The sequence below is a fragment of the Callionymus lyra genome, chromosome 19 (genome assembly GCF_982586985.1).
Source record: "Callionymus lyra chromosome 19, fCalLyr1.hap1.1, whole genome shotgun sequence".
NCBI lineage: Eukaryota > Metazoa > Chordata > Actinopteri > Syngnathiformes > Callionymidae > Callionymus > Callionymus lyra.
In genome coordinates, this window is record NC_141836.1 from 676,631 (window position 1) to 695,616 (window position 18,986).

General features: G+C 41.5%; 1 protein-coding gene across 1 annotated transcript; it reads left to right on the forward strand.

Moving 5' to 3' along the window:
* Window positions 1-1,315: 1,315 nt before the first annotated feature.
* slc6a17 (solute carrier family 6 member 17) lies at window positions 1,316-16,312 on the forward strand. Its single transcript, XM_087781420.1, has 12 exons — window positions 1,316-1,440; window positions 4,490-4,850; window positions 7,353-7,510; window positions 8,107-8,233; window positions 9,191-9,372; window positions 9,620-9,730; window positions 10,382-10,623; window positions 11,583-11,775; window positions 12,046-12,238; window positions 13,322-13,481; window positions 14,344-14,506; window positions 15,855-16,312. Exons 2-12 carry the CDS (start codon window positions 4,550-4,552, stop codon window positions 16,215-16,217), a joined length of 2,193 nt encoding a protein of 730 aa, XP_087637546.1. The 5' UTR covers window positions 1,316-1,440; window positions 4,490-4,549; the 3' UTR covers window positions 16,218-16,312.
* The last annotated feature ends 2,674 nt before the right edge of the window (window positions 16,313-18,986 follow it).

The window sequence follows — 18,986 nt, forward strand, 5'->3', positions numbered from 1 at the left end:
CAACATTATTGAAGAAACATCATATATTTCATACTAAAATAATCAGCCATAACATTATGACCACTCTCCTCGTGTCTAATTGTGATAAAACCTCCTCCAACATGATCGTTTCGGTTCTATCACCTGAATCGATTCTGCTCGAGACTCAATATCGTGAGGCGGAGAAAACACAGCGTCGCAGGCGAAGAGTAGATCGTTTCTGTCGCAGGAAGAGAAGAAGAACGAGGCGTGAGAAAAATGACTTCACTTGAGCTGCAGACACACTTTGATGTGTCAATCATCTCTGGACGGAACCAAGTGTGTGTGTGTTGTTGTGATGTGTGACTCTATTGTATCATCAGTGTGTGTGTGTGTGTGTTGTTGTGATGTGTGACTCTATTGTATCATCAGTGTGTGTGTTGTTGTGATGTGTGACTCTATTGTATCATCAGTGTGTGTGTTGTTGTGATGTGTGACTCTATTGTATCATCAGTGTGTGTGTTGTTGTGATGTGTGACTCTATTGTATCATCAGTGTGTGTTTGTACAAAACTCTCTTTTCATTTAAATATTGATGTTAGAAAATGATCTTAAGCTCCGCCCACTTAAAACACTTTCTGGAGATGAAATCTTGTTGATCATAACCACACCCACTCTGCTGTGATTGGTCAAACATGGAGGTTTGTCACCGTGTGTCATCAATGGTCTCCACCTCCAAGGGACTTGTTGTATAAACAAAGCATGATTACAGCTGGAGGAGGAGTGAAGCCATTATTACGTCATACTGGACTCTCATAACCTCTTGTTTGTCCAGATTTCAGAGCAACTTTATAAAGTAATGAGTGTAAAACATGATCATGATGAGAAGTTACTGCGTCTTTGAGAGAAAGACTTCAAACTGGAGTCAATGAACACAAATCTCTTCTTCATCTGATGTTTTTCTTCTCACGAGTGTTCAGTTCAAACATCTTGCAATGTTTTCTTGACAACTTTACACTGAGTTTACGTCTAGAAAAGAACAGAAAACCTACACAATGATCCAGTGGTTTATATGTCTGAGGTCATGATTATTTTAGTCATTATTTAAAATGTATTAGTTTCACAATAAATGTATATTTAAAAGCTTTTTTCCAGACCATTCATTGAGTTTCATGGACAGTGTTCTGCATCGAGCCTCGGCTTCACCCGCTCATGACGTGAGTGACGTGAGTGACGTGACACCAGTGAGTCAAACCTGCGTCAGACTCGTCGTGACTCCTCATAGTATCGCAGTCTCGGCAGAAGAACACGGACGCGGGACCACGTGGACCAGCGAGACCCGCCTCACCCACGCACGCACGCACGCACGCACTCACTCACCCACGCACGAGCCCTGGACCCACAGGCACCTGCACGAGCTCCGTCTCTGCGTGCACGAGATGTTCGAGCAGAAACACGGAAGCGACGCAAACTTCTAGTCCAGGTGAGACAAACCTTCGATCGTCCGTCGTATGGTGCGCGTGTCCGCGCGCGCGCGCACGAGATATCCACCGCATCTAGTTGATCTAGTTGATCTAGTTGACCTTGAGAACGCGTCAGAGGTCATGTCCACGAGCGCGCGCGTGGCCCGTGGGGGTGCTGCGGTGTGTCTCCTCCGGTGGTCCACTCCTGATCGAACTGATCGATCATTTTAACCCTGGCGTGCGGTCACGTGACTGTTTCCTGACGGTGACAGAGAAGATGATGCAGAGATTTCATTTCTATGGTCTCTTAGCAACCAGACCAGATGAAGAGAGAGAATTGTTGGAGGACAGATCTGTGGTGTTGCAGATACGAGGAGGAAACTCAAGTTAAACCTGAGATAAAACATTATTATTTCATCAGTTTAGTGACGCAAGTTTACTTTATACCCCGTGTTAACGCTTGTGTGGAAGTCAAAAGACTTAAAGTTAAATATCCAATAAATCTCAAACCCATCAATAGATTCTGATCCACAGACCTCAGAGCCCGAGCTGGGGTGTAAGTCTGGATCAGATCATGAAGGTCTGACCATGAATAGATCTGAAAGTAAGAACCAGAATTTAAAAATGATCCTGAAAGAAACTGGCAGCCAGTGAAGAGTTTGAAGGAGAAATGTGAGTTCTTCTACTAGAGCAGCCAGTGAAGAGTTTGAAGGAGAAATGTGAGTTCTTCTACTAGAGCAGCCAGTGAAGAGTTTGAAGGAGAAATGTGAGTTCTTCTACTAGAGCGGCTCAGAATTCTGGCTGCAGAGTTTAGTATGAACTGCAGGCGAGAAGATCCTTCTGGTTTAGACACTAAATAAACTGTTACAATAGTGTCAACGACACAAACACACTATAACATCATGTTGTGACATCATTTAAGTTTAGAGATTCAGTGTTGAACTAGTGACATGTATTTGTCTAATACTATAAACAACACATGAGCAATAGTTTATAGTGTATTGTGTCTGTATTTAATTATTGTCTTGAAAGATTACAGAGAATAAACGATGGACAGAATATTAAAGTACGAAGTGAAGCCACTTAGTTTCAAAAGACTATATCGTAGACAAATAAATACTTGAAAAAAAATCCTATCATTATTTTCTTCTCTCAATTCTCTAACCTATTTTTTTTCATTATGTTTTCTTATTTAATCCTTGTTTGTCTTTATTTTTCTTTTAAAATAGTTGGAAAATAAAGATTTAATTGATTTTGTGACATATTATATGTATGTCAATAAAATATGCATTTAAACAATAAAAAACATGTAAAAAGGGAGAAAAAAGATTTGAGTTTATTTAGATTTCAACTATTAGTCATGATTTTTTTTAAATTTAAAGTACAAAATAAGCATTTCTGTTTCCCGTTATTTCACTCCGGCTGAATAAATGCAGTAAAAGATGCAAATGTGGTTCGAGCTACACTTTGCTCACGTGTGAACAAGAGACAACTCACAAAAAGAAAAAGTAGAATTAGCAAAAATAAAAGAATGTTTCTGTGGAGTTTGAATGGAAAAACCTAAACGGTAAACGATGAAGATGCAGGTGATGAACTAGTTTGTTCCGACCAGCAGTGACTCTGTTCTTGTGTTTAAACATAACAATGTTTTATTTTCATTTAAATGTTTACAGTTTGATGTGTTGAACTATTTGGGATTTATCTGAAGGATGTTGAGCTAATACAAGTGCAGCGGCTTCACTAGCGTACGGAGAAAGATAAAATGAGCTAAGCTAAGCTAGGCTAGGCTAAGCTATGCTATGCTAAGCTAAGCTAGTGTTGGAAACTCTCTTGAGCTCGTGTTTCTCTGGCGTGTCGTGACTTCAGAGCTTCTTGTGACTGAGAAAGAATGTTGTGCAGCGAGAGCTTTAAAGTCCTCCTGGCTGTGAAAAGCCTTTTTTTTCTTTTTTCCAGAAGGAGAACTAGATCTCGTGTCTTCAGGAGGATCTTAAATGAAACGTCTCTTCTGTTGAGGAGACGATGCTGCAGCTCCGACCTCTGACCTTTAGCCCCATCACATTATGACTCAGTTCTGTCTCGATCAGCGTCAAAATTCTAGATAGAAAACACAAACACATCAATGAAAATCAAACAAATAATCGATAGTAATTCTTCCCACATTCGGAACATTCATGTTATTCACAAAAATATCTTTATTTAAAAACATAAGCTACATATATTACCAATAATAACACAAATATAGTAAATAAATAGTAGCCACTAAAGCTAAATGTTAATGATGATAATATTAGAATAAAATAAAGACAATGAAATATAAATAACAACAATAAACATCAGTACAAGTGCACACTACAGTTTATTTCTTATGGTGATCAAAATACAATTCCTCATACTGTGGTCATAATCTTTTGGTCGCTCCACATTCCTCAGGTTCAGGAGCTCAGTCTCACAGTTGCCTCTGGTTTGAGGGTCACATGACTCGAGCACAATGTAGCGTGTTATGAGGATTTGTAGACTGTTCACCGGTGAAGGATGTGTCTGTTGTGCAGGCGAGCAAAGATGGCATTACGTCATATTATCGTACAATTAACCTCAATGTTTGTAAACGTTTGATTTGAAAAATGCTTCATAAAAATAGTTTGTAAACAAAAATATAACTTTTTAACGTTGTATTCAGGGTTGAACTAACAATAATAATACAAATAAATATTTTATTTAGATGTAAGAAACACTTCTATATGTTGAATGAATGAATTGATTAAGAATATTTATAGAAAATGTACAAAAATAAACACTAGTTAGAAAAATGAGTAGAAAGACACAAACACTTTTCACAAAATACACAAAAATATTTTCTAATTGTCCCTTTTTATTATCAGTTTGTAGTAACTTGAGGAATATTTCCTTACATATATCCATATGAATACATGATATACTTATACATCTATATAGACATATATTTATCACAATAAAATGATAAACAAAGTGACAAATATTGAATCTATAAATGTTGAACTATTGAAGATACAAAAGTCTTCAAGACTAAATCCTCTGTGGTTCTGTTCCCAGAACTGAAAGACTCACCTGGTCCGAACCTCCTCCTCAAGTCCGACCCTCCTCGTGGCCATCATGCCCAAGAACACCAAGGTGACGCAGCGCGAGCACAGCACGGAGCCGGTCACCGAGTCCGTGGCCGACCTGCTGTCTCTGGAGCACGCCATGGACTACAAGAGCAGCCAGATGTCTATGGGTCTCAGCCCGGGCTCCACGGCGCCGGTCCGAGCGCTGCTGCCCTCGCCGGACCCCGACCTGGAGGACGGGCGTCCGGCCTGGAACAACAAGCTGGAGTACATCCTGGCTCAGGTGGGCTTCTCCGTGGGTCTGGGCAACGTGTGGAGGTTCCCCTACCTGTGCCAGAAGAACGGTGGAGGTACGTGAAGAACCTTTGAAGAGCATCTCCAGGAAATAATATTTATATCTTCAATACTTTTTTAACTGTGTATTTTTGTACATCGGTGTCATCAGAACATTGATTGTTTATTCGATGGTAAAATTAACATTTCAAACATTTAAAATTAACTCTTATTATTAGTTTTTTATTTGTTGTTGGTTTCTTTTAAAGAATTAAATCCTTTTTTTGAATAATGTAATTCAAAAATGTGCATATTGAAAGGTCTAAACTTTCTTTTTTGATAATTAATCAAAAAAACTAAATATAATATATTTTTTAATGATGTTCTTGCTGGTTATTGTTTGAGTTTTATTCTATTTTTATTTAAGAAATGTTATTAAAAATGTAATATTTTTTAATGTGTAGTCCTTTAAATTCAATATATGTTTGTATAGTAGTGACACCAGACAATAGCAACAGAGATATTGAACTTTCAGCCAATCACGCGACGCACAGACGATCATGTGACGACGAAATCTAAAGCAGCGGAATTGTCTGGTGACATTTTATATTAATTTAAAAAGGCTAAAAATTAAAAAATATTGAACTTAGAATATTTATTTTTGTATATTTGGAATAAAAATGTCAAACTCTATGTGTAAATAAAATATTTAATAAAAAAATGTGCTTAAACCCTTCAATAAAGAATCAAAATAAATCAAATGCTTAAATAAAACAACATTACAAATGTTTCACTGACGTGGCTTCAAAGACTTCATTCATTGGTCACTTCTGGACGAGTGTGAGACGAGTGTGACACGAGTGAGAGACGAGTGAGAGACGAGTGAGAGACGAGTGAGAGACGAGTTTGAGACGAGTGAGAGACGAGTGAGAGACGAGTGAGACACGAGTGTGAGACGAGTGTGAGACGAGTGTGAGACGAGTGTGAGACGAGTGAGAGACGAGTGAGAGACGAGTGAGACACGAGTGAGACACTAGTGTGAGACACGAGTGAGACACGAGTGTGAGACACGAGTGAGACACGAGTGTGAGACGAGTGTGAGACGAGTGAGACACGAGTGAGACACGAGTGTGAGTCGAGTGTGAGACACGAGTGAGACACGAGTGTGAGACGAGTGTGAGACGAGTGAGACACGAGTGAGACACGAGTGAGAGACGAGTGTGAGACGAGTGAGACACGAGTGAGACACGAGTGAGACACGAGTGAGACACGAGTGAGACACGAGTGAGACACGAGTGTGAGACGAGTGTGAGATGAGTGTGAGACGAGTGTGAGACGAGTGAGAGACGAGTGAGACACGAGTGAGACACGAGTGAGACACGAGTGTGAGACGAGTGTGAGACGAGTGAGACACGAGTGTGAGACGAGTGAGAGACGAGTGAGAGACGAGTGAGAGACGAGTGTGAGACGAGTGTGAGACGAGTGTGAGACGAGTGTGACACGAGTGTGAGACGAGTGAGAGACGAGTGAGAGACGAGTGTGAGACGAGTGTGACACGAGTGTGAGACGAGTGAGAGACGAGTGTGAGACGAGTGTGAGACGAGTGAGACACGAGTGAGACACGAGTGTGAGACGAGTGAGAGACGAGTGTGACACGAGTGAGACACGAGTGTGAGACGAGTGAGACACGAGTGTGAGACGAGTGTGACACGAGTGAGACACGTGTGAGACGAGTGAGAGACGAGTGTGACACGAGTGAGACACGAGTGTGAGACGAGTGAGAGACGAGTGTGAGACGAGTGAGAGACGAGTGTGACACGAGTGAGACACGTGTGAGACGAGTGAGAGACGAGTGTGACACGAGTGAGACATGAGTGAGAGACGAGTGAGAGACGAGTGTGACACGAGTGAGACACGAGTGAGAGACGAGTGAGAGACGAGTGTGAGACGAGTGAGACACGAGTGAGAGACGAGTGAGAGACGAGTGTGAGACGAGTGAGACACGAGTGAGACACGAGTGAGAGACGAGTGAGAGACGAGTGAGAGACGAGTGAGAGACGAGTGAGAGACGAGTGTGAGACGAGTGTGAGACGAGAGTGTGACACGAGTGAGACACGAGTGAGACACGAGTGAGACACGAGACACGAGCTCTTTATTATCTTTCATCTCACCAGACGTCACTCGTTCCACCGTCACTGTTTGATCTCGAACATCGGGTTCAGATCAACTTGTTCTGATGATGTCTGGTGAGTCTATTATACCAACATTTTAAATTGAATTTAAATGACTACGAATTAAAAAATATTGAATTTGTAACATTTATTTCTGATTTATCGAAATTAAAAACTGTGTCAAAAAATATTTTATAGCAATATTTTTATTGAATTGAATTTAAAATACTAAATTAAAACATATAGAATATAGAAAATGTCCTTTTGAAATATTGGAATTTAAAAATCAAACTCTATGTGTAAAATAAAGTATGAATGAGTAAAATGAGTCATTTTTAAAAAATAAACATTAAGAGGAGAATTGAATCTCCTGACGTCCCTGATATTCTCCCATGTTCCCCCTCACAGGTGCGTACCTGGTCCCGTACTCCATCCTGCTGCTGCTCATCGGGATCCCGCTCTTCTTCCTGGAACTGGCCGTGGGTCAGAGGATCCGTCGCGGCAGCATCGGCGTCTGGAACTACGTCTACCCTGAGCTGGGAGGCATCGGCATCTCCAGTCTACTGGTGAGTCCTGACGGGAAGCACGACCGCCTCGGTTCTTCAGGGGGTCCAGGTCGCCGGGGACCGGTACCGGTCCAGAAAGAAAGGATAATTGATCCAATTTCTATCGATTATTAATGTCTGAAAGGTGTTTGTTTTGAAAGAAGATAGTATTTTCTCTGAAGTAACATAACTTGTGACTCTTCACACTGGTGTCGGTCAAGATTAGTCAGAAAATAAACCTGATAACTCGTGGAAATGAGTGAAACACAAACTCTATATGATTTATTTTGAATATAATCGTGTCATGAATCCAGTTTATGAGCTTTAAACCAAACATCACGTCAATAAAGTTAAAGACGTTGAAATATCGTGTTTGAATCTAAATATATTTGATCAACGTGTTCTCAGGTTCCGAGGATCAGTTAAGATAATCCTTCATTATACGAGACCAGGAGCTTCTGTTCAGGAGGAGGGGGTTCCAGGCCCGGGGCAGCGATGCGAGCAGCAGCTCGACGTGACAGCAGCTATAAATACAGCAGCTGAGAGCGAGCGGCTCAATAATTCATCTCGTCTTGTTCCAGTGGAGACCTCAGATTCTGATCATGTGACCTCCTCAGGTGTGCGGCTTCGTGGGCCTCTACTACAACGTCATCATCGGCTGGAGCATCTTCTACTTCTTCAAGTCCTTCCAGTACCCGCTGCCCTGGGCCGAGTGTCCCGTCCAGATCAACGGAACTCAGGCCCGTGAGTCGACAAAACTGTGATCGAGAGACTTGATGTCTGATGGTTCAATCAGTCTGATGGTCATGTGATCACGTCCAAGGATGATGGTCATGTGATCAAGTCCAAGAATGATGGTCATGTGATCAAGTCCAAGAATGATGGTCATGTGATCACATCCAAGAATGATGGTCATGTGATCAAGTCCAAGAATGATGGTCATGTGATCACGTCCAAGGATGATGGTCATGTGATCAAGTCCAAGAATGATGGTCATGTGATCAAGTCCAAGAATGATGGTCATGTGATCAAGTCCAAGGATGATGGTCATGTGATCAAGTCCAAGGATGATGGTCATGTGATCACGTCCAAGGATGATGGTCATGTGATCAAGTCCAAGGATGATGGTCATGTGATCACGTCCAAGGATGATGGTCATGTGATCAAGTCCAAGGATGATGGTCATGTGATCACGTCCAAGGATGATGGTCATGTGATCAAGTCCAAGGATGATGGTCATGTGATCAAGTCCAAGGATGATGGTCATGTGATCAAGTCCAAGGATGATGGTCATGTGATCAAGTCCATAGGACAAAAAATAAACATAAAAGTATAAATGCTAAAAAATAAACATAAAAAATACACAAGCTACAAAGTATGAATAATAAAATGTTTTAAACCAAAACAAAATACAAACCGAATAATATAAAAGCTAAAAAATACAACCATAAAAAGGACACAAAGCTTAAAAAATACTAACATAAAAGTATAAAAGCGAAAAAATAAACATAAAAAGTAGACCGGCTAAAGAATACAATGATAAAAAGTACAAAAATGAAAAGCTTCAGACAAATAAATGTGAGTATATTGTCTGCTAAGGACATGTATAAATATTAAATATGTATAAATATTAAATATTCATACACGGTATCATGTCTACTGTGTCATCAAAGGATTCTAAATGTGTTTCTGCTGCTTCAGTCGTGGTGCCGGAGTGCGACAAGAGCTCGGCCACCACCTACTTCTGGTACCGACAGGCTCTGAACATCACCAGCAGCATCGACGACACCGGCGGCCTCAACTGGAGGATGACGCTGGCGCTGCTGGTGGCCTGGATTATGGTCTGTCTGGCCGTCATCAAGGGGATCCAGTCGTCCGGGAAGGTGCGAGACCTTGTTGTGAACACACACACCGTGAAGACACACACACCGTGAAGACACACACACCGTGAACACACACACCGTGAACACACACACCACGACATCCTGACGACACACACCATCTCACACTCTTTCATTTCAGATTGAAACACACGTTCATTTTGCCTCTTTCATCAGATGCTCACAGAGCAGCTTTTGGAATCAATGAATGTGTGTTTCCATGGCAACAGTCTCTCTGTCTCCCTCCCAGGTGATGTACTTCAGCTCCCTCTTCCCGTACGTGGTGCTCTTCTGCTTCCTGGTGCGCGGTCTGATGCTCAAGGGAGCCGTGGACGGCATCGCTCACATGTTCACGCCCAAGGTCCGACAACATCTCACTCTTTCATCAAAGAAACCTGCGCTCATGAAGGCGCGGCCACGATACATTTTATTTTAACGTTTTATTTCATACGCCATTTTAGTACAAATGTCGCCCTCTAGTGGTGAGACTTAACACCTACATTAGCGAATACATTTTAATGCACAAATCAAATTATATATTTAGTAATTTACAAAGATTGATATTGATGCACCTTTGTTCTTTATTTGAGTAGTCGGTATTATACTAGATACCCGTTATATTAAGACATTCATATTATTATTATTATAATATTAAAAATAATATTACAAAGTAATAATTCATTCATTCATATATTTTCAACCGCTTTATCCCTCGCGGGGAGACTGGAGTCGATCCCAGTATCATAGGGCGAGAAGCAAGGGACACCCTGGACAGAACGCCAGTCTGTCCCAGGACACACAAAGACAGACAACCATTCACACACACACTCATGCCTATGGACAATTTCCCCAAAGTTCTCAATCAACCGCTGTATGTTTTTGGACTGTGGGAGGAAAGCGGAGTGTCCGGAGTAAACCCACACAACACAGGAATAATGAATAAAACATAACATGAAATAAAAACAATAATAACTATAAAAGTACTAATAAGAAGTCTTTGTTTGTTCCTCAGCTGGAGAAGATGCTGGAGCCTCAGGTGTGGCGAGAAGCTGCCACTCAGGTGTTCTTCGCTCTGGGTCTGGGCTTCGGCGGCGTCATCGCCTTCTCCAGCTACAACAAGAGAGACAACAACTGTCACTTCGACGCCGCGCTCGTCTCCATCATCAACTTCGTCACGTCCATCCTCGCCACGCTCGTCGTGTTCGCCGTGCTCGGCTTCAAGGCCAACGTCATGAACGAGAAGTGTGTCGTGGAGTGAGTCGACCTTTACCTTTTTAAGATGTGGTGGTGATGATGATGATGATGAAGATGATGATGGTTATGATGATGATGGTGATGGTGATGAAGATGGTGAAGATGGTGATGGTGATGAAGATGATGATGAAGATGATGGTGATGGTGAAGATGATGGTGATGGTGATGAAGATGATGGTGATGATGATGATGATGAAGATGGTGATGGTGATGGTGATGAAGATGATGATGGTGATGATGATGAAGATGAAGATGATGATGGTGATGGTGATGATAAAGATGAAGATGATGGTGAAGATGAAGATGATGATAATGAAGATGGGGATGGGGATGATGAAGATGATTAAGATGATGATGATGATGAAGGTGAAGCTATAGATGATGATGATGATAATGAAGATGGGGATGATGAAGATGGTGATGAAGATGATGGGTGATGAAGATGATTAAGATGATGATGATGATGGTGAAGATGAAGATGATGAAGATGATGATTATGGTGGTGATGATGATGATGATGATGATTAAGATGATGATGGTGATGATGATGATTAAGGTGATGATGATGATGATGATGAAGATGAAGATGATGAAGATGTTGATGATGATGATGATGATGGTGAAGATGAAGATGATGGTGAAGATGTTGATGAAGATGATGATGACGATCATGATGATGAAGATGATGATGATGGTGATTATGATGAAGATTTTAATGATGATGATGATGATGATGGTGATTATGATGAAGATTTTAATGATGATGATGGTGATTATGATGAAGATTTTGATGATGATGAAGATGATGATGGTGATTATGATGAAGATTTTAATGATGATGATGATGATGGGGAAGATGTTGATGATGATGTTGATGATGATGATGGTGAAGATGATAATGATGATGAAGATTTTAACAACGATGATGATGATGATGATGATGAAGATGACGTGTGCAGGAACGCCGAGAAGATCCTGGGCTTCCTGAACTCTGGCGTGCTGAGCCGCGAGCTGATCCCTCCTCACATCAACTTCTCGCACCTGTCGGCGACGGACTACGAGGAGATGTTCGGCGTCATCAAGACGGTGAAGGAGGACGGCTTCGCTCAGCTGGGCCTGGACGCCTGCCTGCTGGAGGACGAGCTCAACAAGGTCACTTCACTATATGACTCATGACACCAACGACCACCTCACTTATGGTGCCGACAAACCAGTCACCTCCCATCATGCCTCTCTACACACCGCTCTGTTTAGTGACAGCTGATTGGTCGATACAATACTGAACTTAAACTCTAAGTTGCTATTTCAAAATCCATCTCCATCTACTGTGAAATATTTACTTTTCAAATATATTGACAACGAAACAAGACGACATTTTGTAAAACATGTGATATTCAAGGCCATGAACCTCCGTCTCCTCAGGCCGTCCAGGGAACTGGTCTGGCTTTCATCGCCTTCACCGAGGCCATGACCCACTTCCCCGCCAGCCCCTTCTGGTCCGTCATGTTCTTCTTCATGCTCATCAACCTGGGCCTGGGCAGCATGATCGGCACCATGACGGGCATCACCACGCCCATCCTGGACACCTTCAAGATCCGCAAGGAGATCCTGTGCGGTGAGTTGATGGAGGTCTGAAGGTTCAACACATCGTTTCATGATTTTTAAACGTTCTATTTTGAATCATTGAATCGTTGATCTATTCAAAGATTGAACTTTGAATCATTTCATTTCATAATTTGTTCATTAAAATGTTAAATTGTTTTTATTTAATAATCGAATAAAAAATATGTGAAATATTTTATACATGATAAATTAAATGTAAAACCTATTTATTATAAAGTTAAAATATTGTTTCTGTACATCCAGATCGAACAGTCGCACGATTGGCTGAGAGTTTGATCAGTAGCTCGGTGCTCTGTTGCTTTAGTCTGAGACTCTATTACACCAACACTTATATATTGAATTTAAAAGAATAGAAACTTGAAAATTTGATTTGATTTTTTTATTTTGTGAAATGTTTTTCTTTTTTAAACAATTGAATTAAATGATTTATATATTGAAATGTTACATTAGTTTAAATCGAATAATTGAAGACAATAATTCAAATATTAAGATTGAAAATATTAAATTAAATTTGAAATGATTGAATTAAAAAAGTTGGAGTCTTCTTATTCCTATTATTATTATATTATATTATTATTATATTATTATATCCAGTAGCTCTGTGCTCTGTTGGTTTAGTCTGGAGACTCTATTACACCAACACTTATATATTGAATTTAAAAGACTAGAAACTTGAAAATTTGATTCGATTAGATTTTTTTCGGTGAAATGTTCTTTTAAAGTATTGAGTTGTTTTTAAAAATAATTGAACTCAATTAATTATATATTGAAATGTTACATTTGTTTGAATCGAAGAATTGAATAGAGTAATTTAAATATTAAAATGTTAAGATTTATTTTTTTTAAATTATTGAATTAAAAAAGTTTGAGTCTTCTTATTCCTATTCCATGCTGTCACATGATCGTCTGTGTGTCGCATGATTGGCTGAGAGTTTGATCCGGTAGCTCGGTGCTCTGTTGGTTTAGTCTGGAGACTCTATTTTACTAACAGTTATATATTCAATTAAAAAAGACTAAGAACTAAAAAAATTAATTTAGAACATTTGTTTTTAAAATGATAAACTGGTGTCTCCAGTCGTCTGCTGCATCATCGCCTTCTTCCTGGGCCTGCTGTTCGTGCAAAGGTCCGGGAACTACTTCGTCACGATGTTCGACGACTACTCGGCGGGTCTGCCTCTGACCGTGGTGGTGATCCTGGAGAACATCTCCGTGGCCTGGATCTACGGGACCAAGAGGTGAGTCGGGTCAAGACATATTGAAGATGTTGTTGTTTATTTCGTCACAGTCGTGACAAACATTGACGTTAAAGTTGACGTCAGTCAAGATCCGACCTTTGATCATTCTAATAAAACCTGTGCTGGGCTCCCAGGGTCAGCAGCATCTCTAGTTCTCAGTCTTATCTTGACCTTTAAAGTATATATTTTATATTGTTTTGATTGTTTAAACGCTTTGTGGTCTAGAAAAGCTCTTTATAAATACAAATTACTTACTAACTTAGTTCAGATCAAACTAATAAAAGTGACGGTAGTTCTTCAGGGGCCACATCATCAACTGTTGCAAGGGGTCACGACTCGAGAGAGAGGAGCAACAGACTAATCTACGGTGGCCCAGAAGTTTCAAAACTTCATGAAAATTCTACATTAGGTTTCAGAGTTTTTAATTTATTTGGCATTTCCGGGCCACCGTAGTAGAGTGATGGAGAAAAAAGATCTGCATCAAATGAACTTAAATAAGTCAATAAATTATTGATAAACATTTCTTTAAAAACATGATATAAATAACATAAAAAGAATGTTTTGAGAGTCAAAAATATTCCCAAATAGAAGGTGTGACTAATCTACGGTGGCCCAGACGTTAAAAAACAAATGCATTAACTCTGAAACAATTTTACAATTTCAAGAAATGATGGAAGGATTTTTTGTTGAGTCGATACATTTGTTTGTCACTCCTGGGCCTCCGTAGACGCTTTCATGAAGCATGAAGAAAGAAAAAGATGAAATCAACTTCAATATGACGATAAGGAAATGGATAAACATTTTATAAAAAGAGATTTTCTACCATGACCTCGAGGTTTTCTTCTTCTCCACCTGCTCACAGGTTCATGCAGGACCTGGAGGACATGCTGGGCTTCAGGCCGTACTCCTTCTACTACTACATGTGGATGTACGTGTCGCCCGCCGTGCTGATCCTGCTCATCGTGGCCACCGTCATCGAGATGGCCGTCAGTCCGGCCGGATACAACGCCTGGTCGGAGGCGGAGGTGAGGCTGAGATGATCGTCAGGATGTGTTTAATTAAATTAATCATTTGACCTAAAACTGTAGCCGAGTGCACGTGCAGTCGGGCGCAGGAGTGAGTGTAGTGAAGGTCCAGGGGTTTAGAGAAGGAAACGATGATATTCTCCTTTCGTTTATTTCAACGCTTCGGTGTCGACATGATGGTAGAAAAATATCATGACTAACGCTCAGTCTCGCAGGACTTGCATCGGTCTCCGCGAAACTGAGCGACATCAGAGAGGAGCCGCCGGCGCGTCGTGATATCACCAAATCAATAATAAATACTTGTACACACACATAGATCATAAGTTAGTATTACTTCACTGGATCACTATTGTTTGACTAGATCATAAGTTAGTATTACTTCACTGGATCACTAGTGTTTGACTAGATCATAAGTTAGTATTACTTCACTGGATCACTAGTGTTTGACTAGATCATAAGTTAGTATTACTTCACTGGATCACTAGTGTTTGACTAGATCATAAGTTAGTATTACTTCACTGGATCACTAGTGTTTGACTAGATCATAAGTTAGTATTACTTCACTGGATCACTAGTGTTTGACTAGATCATAAGTTAGTATTACTTCACTGGATCACTAGTGTTTGACTAGATCATAAGTTAGTATTACTTCACTGGATCACTTGTGTTTGACTAGATCATAAGTTAGTACTACTTCACTGGATATACTGAGCTAAGTCAGCGCGCCAGTAAGATGTGTCACCATAGCAACCGAGCCTATCAAGCTGCCGCACAGTTCACAGACAGACGGAGACGTAAACAACAACGAGACATAGAAGTACAAACTGACAACTTTACAGAACGTGACACTGATTGTTCGAAGTGTGTGTTTAAGAAATGCTTGATTTATACAATAAAAAATGATAAATTATCACATGTTTTCGATGCACGTGACAATATCGCGATATCGATATTTTTTCGTTATATCGTGCAGCCCTATATAAAAATGTTGAGATAATAGAGACAATATCGTAAGATACTTTCAGCCAATCATGCGAGGAACAGGTGATCATGTGACCAGGTAGAAGCAGTGACGCGTGATGTCTGGTCACATGAATATAAAAACATGTTTACAGTGAATTTAAAAGACTTCATATGAAAAAATATTGTCTTTAGAAATGTTATTTCTGATTTATTGAATTAAGAATATCAACGTCTATGTGTAAAAACAAAATCATTCATTTTGGACTTTTTAAAATTCAATTATTTAAAAAAAACACCCCAATTATTCCCTAAATGGAGTGGATGCTTCACAAACAAGTTAAATCCTTCAATCTTCTGCTGCTGGAGATAATGGTTTCTCCTCCAGGGCTCCGAGAGCTTCCACAGCTACCCGCCCTGGGCTCTGATCATGGCCTACTCCCTGATCGTGGTGGCCATGCTGCCTCTGCCCCTGGTCTTCCTCGCCCGCCGCTTCAACCTCATCTCCGACGGCTCCAACAAACTCTCCGTCTCGTACCGCAAGGGCATGATGAAGGACATGTCCAACCTGGAGGAGCAGGACGAGCAGCGCTTCATCCTGGGCAAGACCCCCGCCGAGGCCCCGGCCCCCGCGCCCCCCAGCCGGGCCTACCTGGGCCCCGGCGGCACCACGGAGATGACCAACACCAACTACGGCACCAGCACCAAGACGGGATACCAGAACATCGGCTCGCCCGAGTCGGAGCTATGATCTCAGACGACCCTGTAGACGACACACATCACATCTTCTCCTGCGTTTACCTTTCGTCCTCGCTCCCCCACCTCAGAAGACTGAAGGACATGAAGAAGACTGAAGAAGACTGAAGAACATGAAGAAGACTGAAAAAGACTGACAGAGACTGAAAAACATGAAGAAGACTGAAGAACATGAAGGAGACTGAAGAACATGAAGAAGACTGAAGAACATTAAGAAGACTGTAGAAGACTGACAGAGACTGAAGAAGAATAAAGAAGACTGAAGGAGACTGACAAAGAATAAAGAAGACTGAAGAAGTCTAAAGAAGACTGAAGAAGTCTAAAGAAGACTGAAAGAGACTGAGAAAGACTAGAGAAGACTGACGGAGACTGAAGAAGACTGACGGAGACTGAAGAAGACTGACGGAGACTGAAGAAGACTGAAGGAGACTGACTGAGACTGACGGAGACTGAAGAAGACTGAAGGAGACTGACTGAGACTGAAGGAGACTGAAGAAGACTGAAGGAGACTGAAGGAGACTAAAGAAGACTGAAGGAGACTGAAGGAGACTGAAGGAGACTAAAGAAGACTGAAGGAGACTAAAGAAGACTGAAGGAGACTGAAGGAGACTGAAGGAGACTGAAGGAGACTGAAGAAGACTGAAGGAGACTGAAGGAGACTGAAGGAGACTGAAGGAGACTAAAGAAGACTGAAGGAGACTGAAGGAGACTAAAGGAGACTAAAGGAGACTGAAGGAGACTGAAGGAGACTGAAGGAGACTGGAGGAGACTGAAGGAGACTGGAGGAGACTGAAGGAGACTAAAGGAGACTAAAGGAGACTAAAGGAGACTGAAGGAGACTGAAGGAGACTGAAGGAGACTAAAGAAGACTGAAGGAGACTGAAGGAGACTGAAGGAGACTGAAGGAGACTGAAGGAGACTGAAGAAGACTGAAGAAGACTGAAGGAGACTGAAGGAGACTGAAGGAGACTGAAGGAGACTAAAGAAGACTGAAGGAGACTGAAGGAGACTGAAGAAGACTGAAGGAGACTGAAGGAGACTGAAGGAGACTGAAGAAGACTGAAGGAGACTGAAGGAGACTAAAGAAGACTGAAGGAGACTGAAGGAGACTGAAGGAGACTGAAGGAGACTAAAGGAGACTGAAGGAGACTAAAGAAGACTGAAGAAGACTGAAGGAGACTGAAGGAGACTGAAGGAGACTGAAGAAGACTGAAGGAGACTGAAGGAGACTGAAGAAGACTGAAGAAGACTGAAGGAGACTGAAGGAGACTGAAGGAGACTGAAGGAGACTAAAGAAGACTGAAGGAGACTGAAGGAGACTAAAGGAGACTGAAGGAGACTGAAGGAGACTGAAGGAGACTAAAGAAGACTGAAGGAGACTAAAGAAGACTGAAGGAGACTAAAGAAGACTAAAGAAGACTGAAGGAGACTGAAGGAGACTGAAGGAGACTGAAGGAGACTGAAGAAGACTGAAGGAGACTGAAGGAGACTAAAGAAGACTGAAGGAGACTGAAGGAGACTAAAGGAGACTAAAGGAGACTGAAGGAGACTGAAGGAGACTAAAGGAGACTGAAGAAGTCTAAAGAAGACTGAAGAAGTCTAAAGAAGACTGAAAGAGACTGAGAAAGACTAGAGAAGACTGACGGAGACTGAAGAAGACTGACGGAGACTGAAGAAGACTGACGGAGACTGAAGAAGACTGAAGGAGACTGACTGAGACTGACGGAGACTGAAGAAGACTGAAGGAGACTGACTGAGACTGAAGGAGACTGAAGAAGACTGAAGGAGACTGAAGGAGACTAAAGAAGACTGAAGGAGACTGAAGGAGACTGAAGGAGACTAAAGAAGACTGAAGGAGACTAAAGAAGACTGAAGGAGACTGAAGGAGACTGAAGGAGACTGAAGGAGACTGAAGAAGACTGAAGGAGACTGAAGGAGACTGAAGGAGACTGAAGGAGACTAAAGAAGACTGAAGGAGACTGAAGGAGACTAAAGGAGACTAAAGGAGACTGAAGGAGACTGAAGGAGACTGAAGGAGACTGGAGGAGACTGAAGGAGACTGGAGGAGACTGAAGGAGACTAAAGGAGACTAAAGGAGACTAAAGGAGACTGAAGGAGACTGAAGGAGACTGAAGGAGACTAAAGAAGACTGAAGGAGACTGAAGGAGACTGAAGGAGACTGAAGGAGACTGAAGAAGACTGAAGAAGACTGAAGGAGACTGAAGGAGACTGAAGGAGACTGAAGGAGACTAAAGAAGACTGAAGGAGACTGAAGGAGACTAAAGAAGACTGAAGAAGACTGAAGGAGACTGAAGGAGACTGAAGGAGACTGAAGAAGACTGAAGGAGACTGAAGGAGACTGAAGGAGACTGAAGGAGACTAAAGAAGACTGAAGGAGACTGAAGGAGACTGAAGGAGACTGAAGGAGACTAAAGGAGACTGAAGGAGACTAAAGAAGACTGAAGAAGACTGAAGGAGACTGAAGGAGACTGAAGGAGACTGAAGGAGACTGAAGAAGACTGAAGGAGACTGAAGGAGACTGAAGAAGACTGAAGAAGACTGAAGGAGACTGAAGGAGACTGAAGGAGACTGAAGGAGACTAAAGAAGACTGAAGGAGACTGAAGGAGACTAAAGGAGACTGAAGGAGACTGAAGGAGACTGAAGGAGACTAAAGAAGACTGAAGGAGACTAAAGAAGACTGAAGGAGACTGAAGGAGACTGAAGGAGACTGAAGGAGACTGAAGAAGACTGAAGGAGACTGAA